Below are 13,163 nucleotides of genomic sequence, written 5' to 3'. Positions count from 1 at the left end.
GTTTCTTCAACTGTCTAATTACAATTCTAAAATAATGTTTTAGGCCCTTAACAAAGCACTGGTGCCTTAGAAATTGATACATTCTAACTTAACACAAATTAAGCATATCTTACATTTTTTTTTTTTTTTGCTGATAATACCTTACGTTTTAATGTCACGGAGCATTTTAAAAAGACTTTCAAAGTAAAAAAATAAAAAATAAAAACTAATGCAAGGGTTTCCAACGGTTGTTCCACCAAACAAAAAAAAAAGATTTAATATAATATAATTGATGATAATGAAGTAATGTAGATTGATTGATATGTATAAGAAGTGAAGGGAGGTTGCATAATAACTGAAAACGAAGGGGCTATTCTATTCCCTAAGATGGCCAAGTCCATAGAGCAAGAAGGAAGAAGCGGCAAGTGTTTCGTATATTTTCTGGGCGCCTTTGTCATCTTATGCGCACTTGTATTGGTTTTTGCCTCCATATTGCGCCTCAAGAATCCATATCTCAAATTAAGATCAGCTACTTTCAACCAAATCCGTTACAGCGCTTCACCATCACCTTCCTTCAACGCCACCCTCATCATCTTTCTTGCCCTCAACAACCCAACTTTCGGTGCCTTCACTTACGAGAATAACAGCCTCAGTGTGCTCTATGCGGGTCTAAAGATCGCTCATAGCCAAATCAACGGTGGCAGGGTGAGTTTCAGACAAACCAAAGAAATTCATGTTACTGTGAAATTCATGTCCGCTATTGACATTACTTCGGGGTCGTTGAATCTCACCACTAATGTCTTTTTTAGTGGCAAAGTTCATCTGTTTAAGATTATTAACATCAGAAAGACCATTGAAATGCCTTGCTCTATGAACCTCAACTTTACCTCTCACGCAACTCAGGCTATTCAATGCCAATAGCTAATTATTTTTTTTTTCTTTCGTTTAATTTGTACTGCTTGTTAGATTCTTGGTGATCTTTTCCTTTTTGTTTCCATTACATTACATTACTGCCGTACTACGTGCATAAATTTTGGTACATGGTTATAGTTCTCCGAATATTCAGTTGCGAATTCATAACGTCAAATTTAATTTTGCCCACGATGATACGTTTTTTATGGGGGCCCATATTGGCTAACATAAGTCATAAGAGACGCGGTTCCGTTCGTTCCCAATCATTTTCTTGTATTTTTTTTTATATTTTGTTATAAAGAATTTAATTTCAACAATGGACGTTCTTTGGAATTTGGAGTATTTAGAATAGATTTTAGGACTTAGTTTTACTATATACGCATTTAAAGATGTGTCTAATTAAGTTTATAAGTGTAATTTTTATGATGTTTTTTTAAGATTTTAATTTTTTTTTAACAAATTCTACGAAAAATTTGATTAAAATAATTTTATATGATTAAGTTTATGCTTTGGTGTTTATCAAAAAAAAATTTATGCTTTGATTTTCTTTACTTTTATAAATTATAAATTAAAACTGAAACTTTGATAAAGAACATTTGTGTTCCTTAATATAGTGCTTGAAAGTGGATAGTGATCGATTTAGAAGATGAACACGGTCAAGCTTAACAAGTAGATAATGTATTTATTCAGATTTCAGACTATCTAGTAAGTATATATCATTATTGGGCGGTTATAGCGTTACTCGATCAACAATTATTTTTAAGAAAAAACAATTATATTTCCTTAAATTCATTTCTAAAATAATCTAATATCTTATAAATTATAGAAATTTTTATCGTTTGAAATAGAAACTTTTCGGTGATAGAAATTTCTCAACTACTTTTTTCAGAAAAAGTTAGCAATTACAACAAAATTATTTAATACATTTATGAGTGGGGCAAAATTATAAACAACTTTTGAGGCAAAAGTAACCTTCATAAAACCTTGTAAATTGTAATAGAAAAAGCTAAAAATAGTAGGGCATGCAATAGATAGAGCTCCAGTCCCTTCCGTTTGAATGGCAAGAAAGCCAACGCATGTATTGGAAGCAGCAAAGATGGATCTTACGCTTTCTGTGTCACCACGCACATATATAAAAAGCTTGCCACAAGACTCTTTGGCTAGGTGGATTAACTCGTAGAATTTAGTGGCGAATCCATATACTGGAAAGTGGAAAATGAAAAGAAAAAAGAGTTATATAATGTGAAAGTTTTAATTTATTTATAACTTCTGTGAGAAGGCTTTCAGGAAATTAAGAAAAAAAAACTTCTGTGAGAAGTAATTGAAAGCGTGTTCCGTAAACAAAAAAAGGTTTAATTATTCAATACGTACATCCAAATTCGTTGCCTCGAGTGCTTTTTATTTTTTGAGAATTGCGAGTGCTAATAAGAGAAAAGAGAGAGAAGCATCGCAGTAAATAATATCTCACTGAACTTTTTGCTTAAATAAATATTATCTCACTGAAGAATTATTATACGTACGTAGGTTTCGTAAGTAAGAATTTGCCTAAAATTTGCCTTCAACTAGCTAGTAATTGTAACCTTAAAAAAAATTGCTTAAAATTAGTTCACCATATAACTCCCAGAAGTATCTCAGAGCCATAAAAAAAATTTGGACTTTGATTTGGAAATTTCTAAATCATGTTTTGAACACGAGATATATTCTATTCTATACAACTTTCATACAAAAATATGATTTAAAAGTTATAATGAGAATCTAAACACGTTTGGTTCAGATTCTGATAGTTATTTCACCAAAAAAAATAGTTTAGACCACAAAATACATTTTTTGAAAAAAAATAAGTATGCCGAAACCTCACAACACACTTTTCGAAACATTTTTTAAATAAAAAAAGATAATAGTAGCAGCTATCTTTGGGACACTCATTAATTAAAAAGTAAAAAGAAAAAAGAAAAAAGAATGGGATGTAAAACTATGAGCTCGAGTTCAGTCTAACACATACTTTCTAGTTTCTAGCTAACAACTTTTCTTCTCAGCTCGTTTATGAAATTAAGTACTGTATATATGGATACTCGATCTGAAATGAATAATATTAGAAGCAGAATGAAAATAAAAGGAGTAAGAGTAAATAATAAAATATCATGATGAGTCTGTGAAAAGAAATTAAGAGATAAAAAAATATAAAGTAATGTGAAAAAGAAAAGAAAAATCCATATATATGAGTAACCCGGCATATGTATTCTCCCCCAAAACAAAAGGACTTAATCTCAGCTTTGTCCTACAAGCCAAAGCAGAAGTTCTCTGGCAAAAATTAAAGTTTCAGTTTCTGAAATTAAGAAGAAAAGAGAAGAAATCATGGCAAAGTCCTTGTCAAGTCCGTCTCCAAACAAATATAACATGACAACAGAGGAAGTGATCACCATGTTCCCATCACGCAAAGAAGAAAAACAAAGCAGCAGCAAGTGTTTGGTGTATGCTTTGGTTGTCCTTGTAGCCATATTGTTCATTTGGCTTGTTTTTGCATCTATCGTGTTGCGCGTGGTTGATCCCCAGATTCAGTTGAAATCAGCTAGATTGATGCACAACACTAAAAATCATAGTTTTTCATCAACTTCTTCCTTGAACGTGACTATGATTGCTCGTGTGTCCCTCACGAATCCAAACTTGTTCGGTCGCTTCTATTACGGGAACAGTAGAGTGAGTGTGCTATATGGGGCTTCTATAGTTGGTGCTTGGGAATTGGAAGGTGCGAGATTGGAGGGTAGAGAAACCAAAGAAATCGATTTCATGGTTCACATGAGGTTCAGCACTAAGCTATTGGTAATAATGAGAAATCTAACCAATGACACTGCCCACTCTGACTCTGCAGGCATGCTTAAACTCAGAAGCTACGCAAAATTAAGTGGTACAGTGCACGTGCTGAACATGGTAAATAAAAAAAAGACCTTAGGAATGGCTTGTATTATGAATCTCAACCTGACCTCATATTCCACACAACATTTCCAATGCTAATACCAACTAGCAAGGTTGTTAATGTTCTTCGTTTTATACTGTATTAATGTCAAATCATTAGAAAGTAAATGTTTCATAATGATCACACTATTCAGGGCTTTAATGAAGAAATCATATTTATCAATAGTAGTAAAATATTTTACATTGACAAATGGCAATTCATTACATTTCAATTTTATAGTCTATGTAGCTGCTCTTGGAAAAAATAAAATAAATAAATTAGAAGAAAATATAAATTTTTAAACTAAACAACAATAACAAAATAACTTTAAAATGTAAATCAATAAAATACTGAGCGCACAAATGCTATATTTAGAGGGAAAACGCCCTCAACACCTCCACCACACTGGTAGAAAAATCTAATTACACTTTTCTCTCAAAATACGACAATTTGTTGGTTCAAATCGTGTTAAAAAAAATAAAAGTAAATTGTTTTTATATTTGTGTCAAAGAGGAGAAAAGAGGTATATAATAACAATAATTTGACTGGTAAAAAACAACTTAAAGATATCAAAATTAAAGTAACAACTCACATATATCGAAGCAAATTTAACAAATCTCATTGACCTATTAGAGTAAAATTTTAAAAAATATAGAAAATTTAATTTTACCTTTAACATATCCTACAACAAATAATTTATTTTATAAAAACAAAATTAATATAAATAATATATTTTTATAAATTTTAAATTATAAAACAAATATTTACTAACTGCTGCTGCCGCGGAAAGAAAGGATGCGAGATAAAAGAAAATTGAATTGAAAGGAAAGTTAAAAAAAAAACGATTTTTTGTTTCTAAAATAAACATTTCTCTCTCTTTTGTTTATGTTTTCTTTTTACTTCTCTTTTCTTTGTTCCAATCCACATATGCCAAAGAAAATAACTAATCATCAGCCTTTTGAGTGGCATCTGATATTGCTGTTAACTGGTGTTTCATAGTTCATTCAAGCAGCAGATTTTTATCTTGTGTGACTTACACTTTTGCCAACTTAATTGCACATATACTACACATATTAATTGTCATAACTTATAAGTAACAATTTCATATTATGGTTGAAAATAATAATAAAATAATTATGTTTTGACCCACACTTATTTTCATATGGTTCATTAACTATTAACTTTGCTTTTTAACTTTTTCGTTATTATATATAACGTTATTATGTTAATAACTATCTTTAAATTATCAAAACTATTATTGCATGTATACCACTAGAATTATTATACGATTTTTCTGTAAATTTTTTCACATGCATTTCATACAATTTTTTTCTACGGACTACTAATTATATGAACATTTTCTTATAGATATAAAACTCACAGGACATTCTCTTAAAAAAAATCACAGGATATTTTCCCACCAAATTGTATTTTTTCTCCTGAAGGATTTTCATGGACATTTCTACATTATTCACATGAATTCACAGGTAGATTTACTAATGGATTAAAGTTCCTACAAAATTTTAGTTCCTGAAAAGGCTTACTTTCAAAATAGCGGTCTTAAATATATTTTTTTGCATCAATTATTTTACAATTAATTTAACAAAAATATAAGACACACTTACCCAAATACTGAAAAGCATGGATTATTGCTTAGTCCACGAGAAAGTTTGTGGGTTCTATTCAATAAACGAGCGTGAAACGATTCAACGCACAAGAATAAGTTAATAAGCTAACTAAATCTTTTAACATAAAGCAAGTTAAAAGCAGAATAAAAAGATGAGTCGTTATGCAAATGTTAAAAGTTATTTTTCAGCCAAGCACGTATAAAAGAAGGCTTCTCTTTTATTTTATTTTTAATTGCTTCAGTTTTTTAATTTTATTTTTCTAGCAAAATGAAAAAAATATCTATTTGATATATAAATACAAAGATATATAGCCTCAGCATAAATAGGAGGGGGACTATCAAACAGAGTTCAATACAAGGAAGTGTGTGAATCAATTTTTGTAAAATTGATTTTCAAGTAAAATAATTATGTTTGGATGCTTTTATTTTGAAAGTAAGTTTGCTATCGAATTTAGTATAAATTTTTCAACTTAATACAAAAGCTACATTTAATCACTTCTAATCAAATTAAAATTTTGAGACAAAATCATCTTTTACATAACAATACCAAATATTTATATTTCTAAATCATAGTGGTATGCAAGTCACAAGTAGATCAATCTAGTTAGACTTAATGGGGAGTGTCGGAGAAGTATAAAAGTCCTACATCGGGCATATAGTTCCCCTATCTTCTTCCAGCTTTGCGATGATATTCAGGAGAGCTTTCGAAACTCTTTTTTTCTTCTTTTCTTATTGTAGATGTAATAAAAAAAAAATCATTGTGTATTTTTGTTCAGTCCCAAGTTTTAATACATAACGAAAACATGTCTCTATTATTTTGTTGTGTTTCAAAACACATTGAAAACATATTTTTATTGTGATTGTGTACCCAAGTTTGATATTAATTATTAGAGTTGACATTATTGTGTGCACACTATTGACATTCTGATTCATATTTATAATAAAATTATATCTCACGATCAAGGTCATTTAAGATTTTGGTCATATGACACATGGGATTCACTATATAGTATAATAGAAACACATTTCATTTGTATATAAATTCACAATACAAAACAGAAGCGTATTTTTTATTTTATGCCGTCACACTTCCGTAACAAAGTAGAAATACATTTTTGTTGTGACAAATATGCAATTAGAAATATATGTTTCTGTTAAGATTTTTTTTTTTTTGTAACAAAGGTGAAAAGGTTCAAATGTAAACTTAACAAAAAGAGGGTAAGTATAACAAAGCCCATACCAAGTACGGAATGGAACGAATTGTCTAAGAAATTACCTGTTTGAATATTATATATAATTTTCATTTTTTTCCCCTTCATTAGTTATTTTCCAATATTCTTAGTTTCACTTTTATGCACTTATATTTATATATATTTGACAAAAAAACTATTTTTTCAAATTTCTTTTAACCTTTTTTGATATATAATGGACTATGATTTTGTTAGCTAATGTTAAGAGTTTTTATCATAAATTGAGATAAATAGTCTGCATAGTAGTTGTTTATAGCAATCTCCAACGTTGTTATGACTTGATTTTGTCATAAAATGGGAAGATGAGTTACTGAAAAATCTTATAATTATATACATTTACAGGAAAAAGGCTGAAAAATTCATTTATTTTCAATAATAAATAAATTTAATATTAGAATAAAATGTCAATTTCATCTCTAAAATGTTACTCTCTCTCTCTTAAATGGTTCTTAAAGTAAGAAAATTATATAAATAATTCCCAGATATAAAAAAATATAACAAGTAGTCCTTCAAGTATAAAAAAATTCTATCAATTGGGTCCTGACATTAGTAAAATAAACCAATTAAGTGACTAAACCGATAATGTAATAATCAGGGGGATTCCCTATATATTTATTTATTTATTTATTATTTTAGGGACCAGATAAGAGAGAAGATAATGCTTGAGTAGTTGAGGCCTTGAGGGATTAATATGATGGTTTATTCTTTATTATTATGTAAGAATGAAGAGTACTTGTATTTGAATGAAAATTCTTTTGATATTAAAATATTAAAATATATACAATCGTTATGATTATAAAATATTAATATTATATTTTAATTTGGCTCCTAATAAAAAAAATGCTGATTATGCTCTCCTCTGTCATTGTAGGTAAAGGGAGACTTCGGAAAAAAAAAAATATAGCTGAAAACATTTTAAACGTTTCGAAGTTCAATAATTCGTCTATAAATATGATTCAAAAATCACCACAAGATATTGAAGAGTCATTTGATTTATGATATCATCTAGTGAAATAAGACTTAATTGTAATTGTCATAAATATTTTTTTTCTAAGAAAAAATTTATTATAAAAAATAGCTTAATTTAATTGATGCAGAATTAATCGACTTTATTCTTTGGCTATCCATATTTCATGAAGAATTAACTGGAGGATGATGAATCCCATCCTCCATACAGTGCATGTAATGTGGAACACGTTCTTGCTCATAATAGGGAAACATTTTGTAGCAGGTTTGAAGCGTAAGCACACAAGATCCAGGAAAATACAAGATGTGTTAAATCAGGAAAAGTTATCAATCCTAGAAGCGGGAGACATAAGCTATTTAACTGTCAAAGCGAAATTATACTTAGATTTGTCCTCATCTTCTCATTCGCCTCATTTTGAGCTTACGAAGTAACGACTCATATTATTAAGTTGTCTACTTCTAAAACGAAATGACGACAAAGTTTAGTATCATGACATATGCAAGCGGTGGGGAAGATTTTAAGGAACATGATGATCAACGTGCGTGGGCCCATTGGGCTGATGATGGTGGATAGATGGGGGTTCCTATCCAACTTTTAGGAGGACGTGGCAAGAACCCTTAGTAGTTAGTAGGGGTATCTTTGAGTTTGGGGTCCAAATGTGACACAAAGAGACAAATTGAATATACGACGCTATATCCCGACACACACGAATCGGTGCACCAAAATTAATAAACAGACAGTTTCGACACATTGTGATTGCAGAGCCAAAGACCCAAACCAGTATGCACATTGCACAGCACAGATTAGAACATGGCTCCTTCTCAATTCTCCCATGTAAAATTCCATTTCCACTCTCCTCACCTCACCACACACCACACCACACCATCTTTTTCTCTCTTTTTCCTCTCTCCCCCCAAAAGAAAATCCAACTTTCACTGCTCATGTCCATCTCTTTCCCACTTCTCTGACCGACCGCATTTTCCCTTCTCTCGAGTAACTATGATGCTTCATATTATTAAAAGTTTCAAACTTCATGAAATCAACAGCAATAATTATTTGTTGTGAGCCAATCTTTCTACCCACCCCTTGACCGCTAGATCAGGTTTAAAATACCCAATTATGTCTACCCGAAAACATTAGATTCGTGAACCAGCTTTTAAAATATCGATTATTTAGATCTCAAAAAATAAAAAATAAAAATAATGAATGAAGTCAATGGTACTAAGTACCAACCAAAGCAAAGCAATTTGTACACAAGGATGCTATCTGATCTTAGCCTGGCTAGTGGCTAGTGGCTAGTAGCTACATCACAATAGAAATAGACACATAGAGACACGTCCAAGAGAAACATATAGGGAAAAGCTCTGATTCTTCTTTCGCTTTATCGGAAAGAGCTTTACAGTTTACACTACCAAGGAAGAAAAAAAAGAGTCACTAAGCTAATGGATGACGAGCTTCATTCATTCATCTGAGTTCAGAACAAATGATGGTGGCCCAAGACTCAAGTTTTACTATTTTTATCTTGTTCTTTTTCAGTTCCTTGTAGTCTAATCTAAGTAAGAATAACATACATTTATCCTTTTTGCACACTGACACCGGCGGAAGGAAGCAATATTTTCTATGCTGAAAGGCGCTTGTCTTTGGCTTCATTGATGGCTCACAGAACGCGGCAGCTGAGAAGACTCGCACTCTGTTTCAACAAGTACACACACAACACTAGTTATTATTAATTAACTATAAGCATTAAATGACGAAAAAATAAAATACAAAATATATTACCAGGTCTGGATGCATTGAAGGATCTCTTGCAGTGTAAGATGGCTCCTTGAATCCCATCCTGTTGCTGCAACAGCGAATCATCGCGTCGTTTCGAAGACACAAACGCCGCCGGAGGAGCCGCCGCCACCGCCGCCGAAGATGCTGAACGGCTTTTCCCCAAATGCTTGCACACAACGCTAAGCCCTGCAGGTAGTTTCTGACTTTGAGTACTAGTCTTCATCACGTTGGTTTCGCCGCCACCAACACTAACACCTTCTGGTGCGGCGGAGTTTAAGCTGAGTTTGTCGCCGTAGCGGCGGGAGACTCTAATGTAGAGAGGCTTGACCATTTTCAAATACTTTTGCATTACTTCCTTGGAGAAACGTTTTTCTTCGGAAGGTTGGTCCTCGGAGGATTGTTTTTTGTTACCTTTGGAGCTGAAGAGAGAGACGATGGGGACCTCTTCGACTTTGAATTTGACGGTGAAGTGCTTCTTGCCTTTGTGGGCCTCTGGAATCGCGGCGGGTGTGGAATCGGAACCGTCGTTGGGATTGGGCTTCTTGAGGCCCAACATGAAGACGCGGAACTTGGTGGCGGATTTTAAGAGGGAGGCGGTGAACTGAGGCTTGGAGTTAGGTTCGGAATTAGGGTCGACGTGCACCAGCTTTCCCTTGAAGAAGATATCCTCTGAAGGAGACAGCAGGGAAAGGTTGGGATCACTACGATCGTTGCTCGAAGGGGACAGAGTGAACTTAAACTCTCTCTCGCCGTCGGATTCTTCTAAGCTAATATCTTCTTCTTCTTGGGTGTGGTTGGCGTTTGGATTTTCATTTGCGTCTTCGTCGGGCACGGTGAACTCTAAGTCGAAGAAGGGGCCGTCGTCGTCGTTCTTGTCGTTGTCATCGTCGCTTTCGGTTGCATTTTCGTTTTCGACGCCGGTGAGGATGGTGGTGGTTGCGGCGTCTGAAGAGGGAGTGTCGGAGGAAGGTGGGTGTCCGAGAGCACCGCCGCCGCCTCTCCAGTATTTGAGCAAGGTGAAAGCTTCCATGGTTGGGAGAGCCAGTATACACAATTGGGCAGAGAGAGAGAGAGAGTGACTTTGCCTTTTAGACAGAGAGAAAGAAGAAAGAGGTTTGGATGGTGGGAGCTTAATGGAGTTTGCAATAGTAATGGGGAGTGGCAGAGGAAACAGGAAGAAAGAGAGGAAGAGAGAGAGAGGGAAGTGGTTTCCTTTGCTTTTATTTATTTATTAAATTTTGTCAGATTCCTTAGTTGCAGGGTAGTCATGTGACCTCAGACAGATAAATACGGAGGGAGGAGAGAGTAAATTTTGTAGGAAAAATAGTGTACTGTACTCTGAACGAATTCTGTACGCGGGGGTGGGGGTGGGGGTATTATTGTATACTAATCATTATTTAATTTTGGAGTATTACTCATGACCAATCTTATATATTGATTAAGGAATTAAAACTTAAAAAAACATCTATTCAAAAAACATGAAAAAAAAATTACAAAAGGAATTCAATCTTTTTCATAAAAATTAAATATGATATTACAAGATTTATAATATCTACCTATGTTATTCAACTAATTGAATTAGAATCTTTAATATAAAAAATCCAATTTTAATATTCCAATATATATATATATATATATATATATATATATATATATATATATAATCAATAACCGAAGGCCTAAAAGTATGATTAGCATTTGCCTTAATTTTGTAGTGTACTACTAGTAGTAAGTACCTTGCCTCCCGTGTCGGTATCATGAAATCAAACTGGGCGTGTTTTGCGGTATTTCATTATTTATTACTTGTCTGGTGGTCCAAATAGAATATAAGTTTAATTACTACAGTACTTTGATTTTTAAATTTTAAAATGTTTTGATTAGTTATTTTAATTATTAAAATTATATCAATTATTTTTTTCTTCCATAAGTTTAATGTTAATGGCGTTAAATTGAGTACGCATGTGTTTTGTAAGACAGTTTTGTCCTTCAAAATAACATACATGAAAAAAGACTTAATTAATCTAATTTTAATACTTAAATAACCTAAATGAAACCTTTTAAAATGTAAGGACCAAATTGACATATTTTAATTAATTTATGAATCAAATTGATAATTAAACTTATAGTATAATAATTTTTATTATAATTGTCCTTTTAAGTTATTTTATATAGATGAAGAAAAATAAATAAATATATAAAATATAAAAAAATTTACAAAATTAATTTTATTATTTTATTTTTTATTTTTTCTTCTTAACCACGGCTATGATGGGACAGAATAAATAGTATAAAAAAATTTAAAAGGAAAGTAAGATTAAAATTAAATTAATATTAGCTATTTATATATAATTGCACAATTAAAATTAATCTTGTATATACTTTCATTCTATGCTGACCCATGTACACGCCGCTCCATGAGGTCCGGACTCGACTCAGATTGTACTGTACGATGCTCTGCCTTTTTTCCTTAACACTGCCTTTTTGTGTGTTTTTTCCTGTTATTTTTGTTTATCATTTTTATCCAAAATGTCAAACACTACTTAATTTCTGCATTCCGGAAAAATGAAAATATTGATTTTCTGTTAAAAAAATTATAATAATAATAAAATATAAACATCCATAACTTAACAAGTTATAAACAATTAAAATAGTCATAAGATAACGATTAAATTTTAAGGTAAAACCATTGCATATAAAAAAATAAGTTTTCTTAACTAAGCTATTTTAGTGATTTCATCTATGCTTAATAAAAAGTAATATTTGAAAATCTCTTGAATATAATAAAATTTATATTTATACAGCCTTAAGAATATTACTAAAAATCTAAACTAATGTTTCAAAAGAACATGAGAATAATTCAAATTGAGATCTCTCCGACGGCTTGACTTGAAGTCCCTTCTGAATATTGTTTATGGTAATAATTTACGAAAGATGCTACGTAGCCGTTGAACCAAGAAAGTGAACTTTAAAATTTGCCGAAAGGTGGGCCACTCGTATTATTAAAAACAAATGGATAAGTGGATAACTTACGTGCCCATTTCACTCATGGGTGCGGGTGGCCTGGCCCAAGCCCTATTAGAGTATTTTAACCCAGCTAGACCACTAAAAAAAAAAAGTTAACTTCTCAATGAGTCCTAGTTATAGAAATTTTCTCTTTTAATCTCTATACTTAGACATCTCCTTAGCTTTTTTTTCTTCTAGTCTCTATATTTAAACATCTCTTTTTATTCCATACACATCATTTTTATCTCTTGTAGTGCTCGCTGCAAGAACTAAAATGATATATGTAGTGACTAAAAATGATTAACAATTATATGTATAGAAAATAAAAGATGTTCTTTTTAAGTATAAAGACTGAAAGAGATTATTTTATAATTATAGGATAACTAAGTAATTAAATCTTAAAAAATATTACCTTTAGAAAAACCTTAAAAAAATAAACAGCAAGAATATATAGTATTGAAGTTTATGTTGGAAAGGACCTTGTTTTTCTTCTTTATTTTTTGTCGTTTTACATAAGGCATAATTTCACACGTACGTAGCCGTGTATATTGGTAGCTGGAGATAGTCTTTATGTAAAATTGCATTTGATTTCACGTGTGACACAATAGAGTCCCAACTCATTACTTTTCTCAGTTTCCTGCATACAGGGAAGAATGTTATAATCGATGCTATAGGATTCCAAGATTTTGGAGTCGG

General features: G+C 31.8%; 3 protein-coding genes across 3 annotated transcripts; 2 read left to right on the top strand and 1 right to left on the bottom strand.

Annotated features, from left to right (window-relative positions):
- The first annotated feature begins 366 nt into the window (after positions 1 to 366).
- Positions 367 to 900, top strand: LOC114376419 (late embryogenesis abundant protein At1g64065-like). The gene has a single exon (XM_028334526.1). It carries the CDS (start codon positions 367 to 369, stop codon positions 898 to 900), a length of 534 nt encoding a protein of 177 aa, XP_028190327.1.
- Positions 901 to 3,103: 2,203 nt separating this feature from the next.
- On the top strand, positions 3,104 to 4,035 carry LOC114375729 (late embryogenesis abundant protein At1g64065-like). The gene has a single exon (XM_028333580.1). The coding sequence runs from the start codon at positions 3,247 to 3,249 to the stop codon at positions 3,901 to 3,903; it is 657 nt and encodes a 218-aa protein (XP_028189381.1). The 5' UTR covers positions 3,104 to 3,246; the 3' UTR covers positions 3,904 to 4,035.
- A 4,848-nt stretch (positions 4,036 to 8,883) lies between these two features.
- Positions 8,884 to 10,762, bottom strand: LOC114374551 (probable membrane-associated kinase regulator 2). The gene is made up of 2 exons (XM_028332211.1): positions 9,468 to 10,762; positions 8,884 to 9,378 (listed from the first exon to the last, which is right to left on the bottom strand). Exons 1-2 carry the CDS (start codon positions 10,492 to 10,494, stop codon positions 9,335 to 9,337), a joined length of 1,071 nt encoding a protein of 356 aa, XP_028188012.1. The 5' UTR covers positions 10,495 to 10,762; the 3' UTR covers positions 8,884 to 9,334.
- Positions 10,763 to 13,163: the final 2,401 nt, after the last annotated feature.

The sequence above is a fragment of the Glycine soja genome, chromosome 11 (assembly GCF_004193775.1).
Source record: "Glycine soja cultivar W05 chromosome 11, ASM419377v2, whole genome shotgun sequence".
Lineage (NCBI taxonomy): Eukaryota > Viridiplantae > Streptophyta > Magnoliopsida > Fabales > Fabaceae > Glycine > Glycine soja.
This window is presented reverse-complemented; position numbering and strand designations above follow the sequence as displayed.

Coding starts and splice junctions, on each gene's coding strand:
- LOC114376419 (XM_028334526.1), top strand. CDS start 367: ATGGCCAAGTCCATAGAGCAAGAAGGAAGAAGCGGCAAGTGTTTCGTA.
- LOC114375729 (XM_028333580.1), top strand. CDS start 3,247: ATGGCAAAGTCCTTGTCAAGTCCGTCTCCAAACAAATATAACATGACA.
- LOC114374551 (XM_028332211.1), bottom strand. CDS start 10,494: ATGGAAGCTTTCACCTTGCTCAAATACTGGAGAGGCGGCGGCGGTGCT. Junction 9,379..9,467: donor CTTCAATGCATCCAGACCTG/GTAATATATTTT, acceptor TTGTTGAAACAG/AGTGCGAGTCTTCTCAGCTG.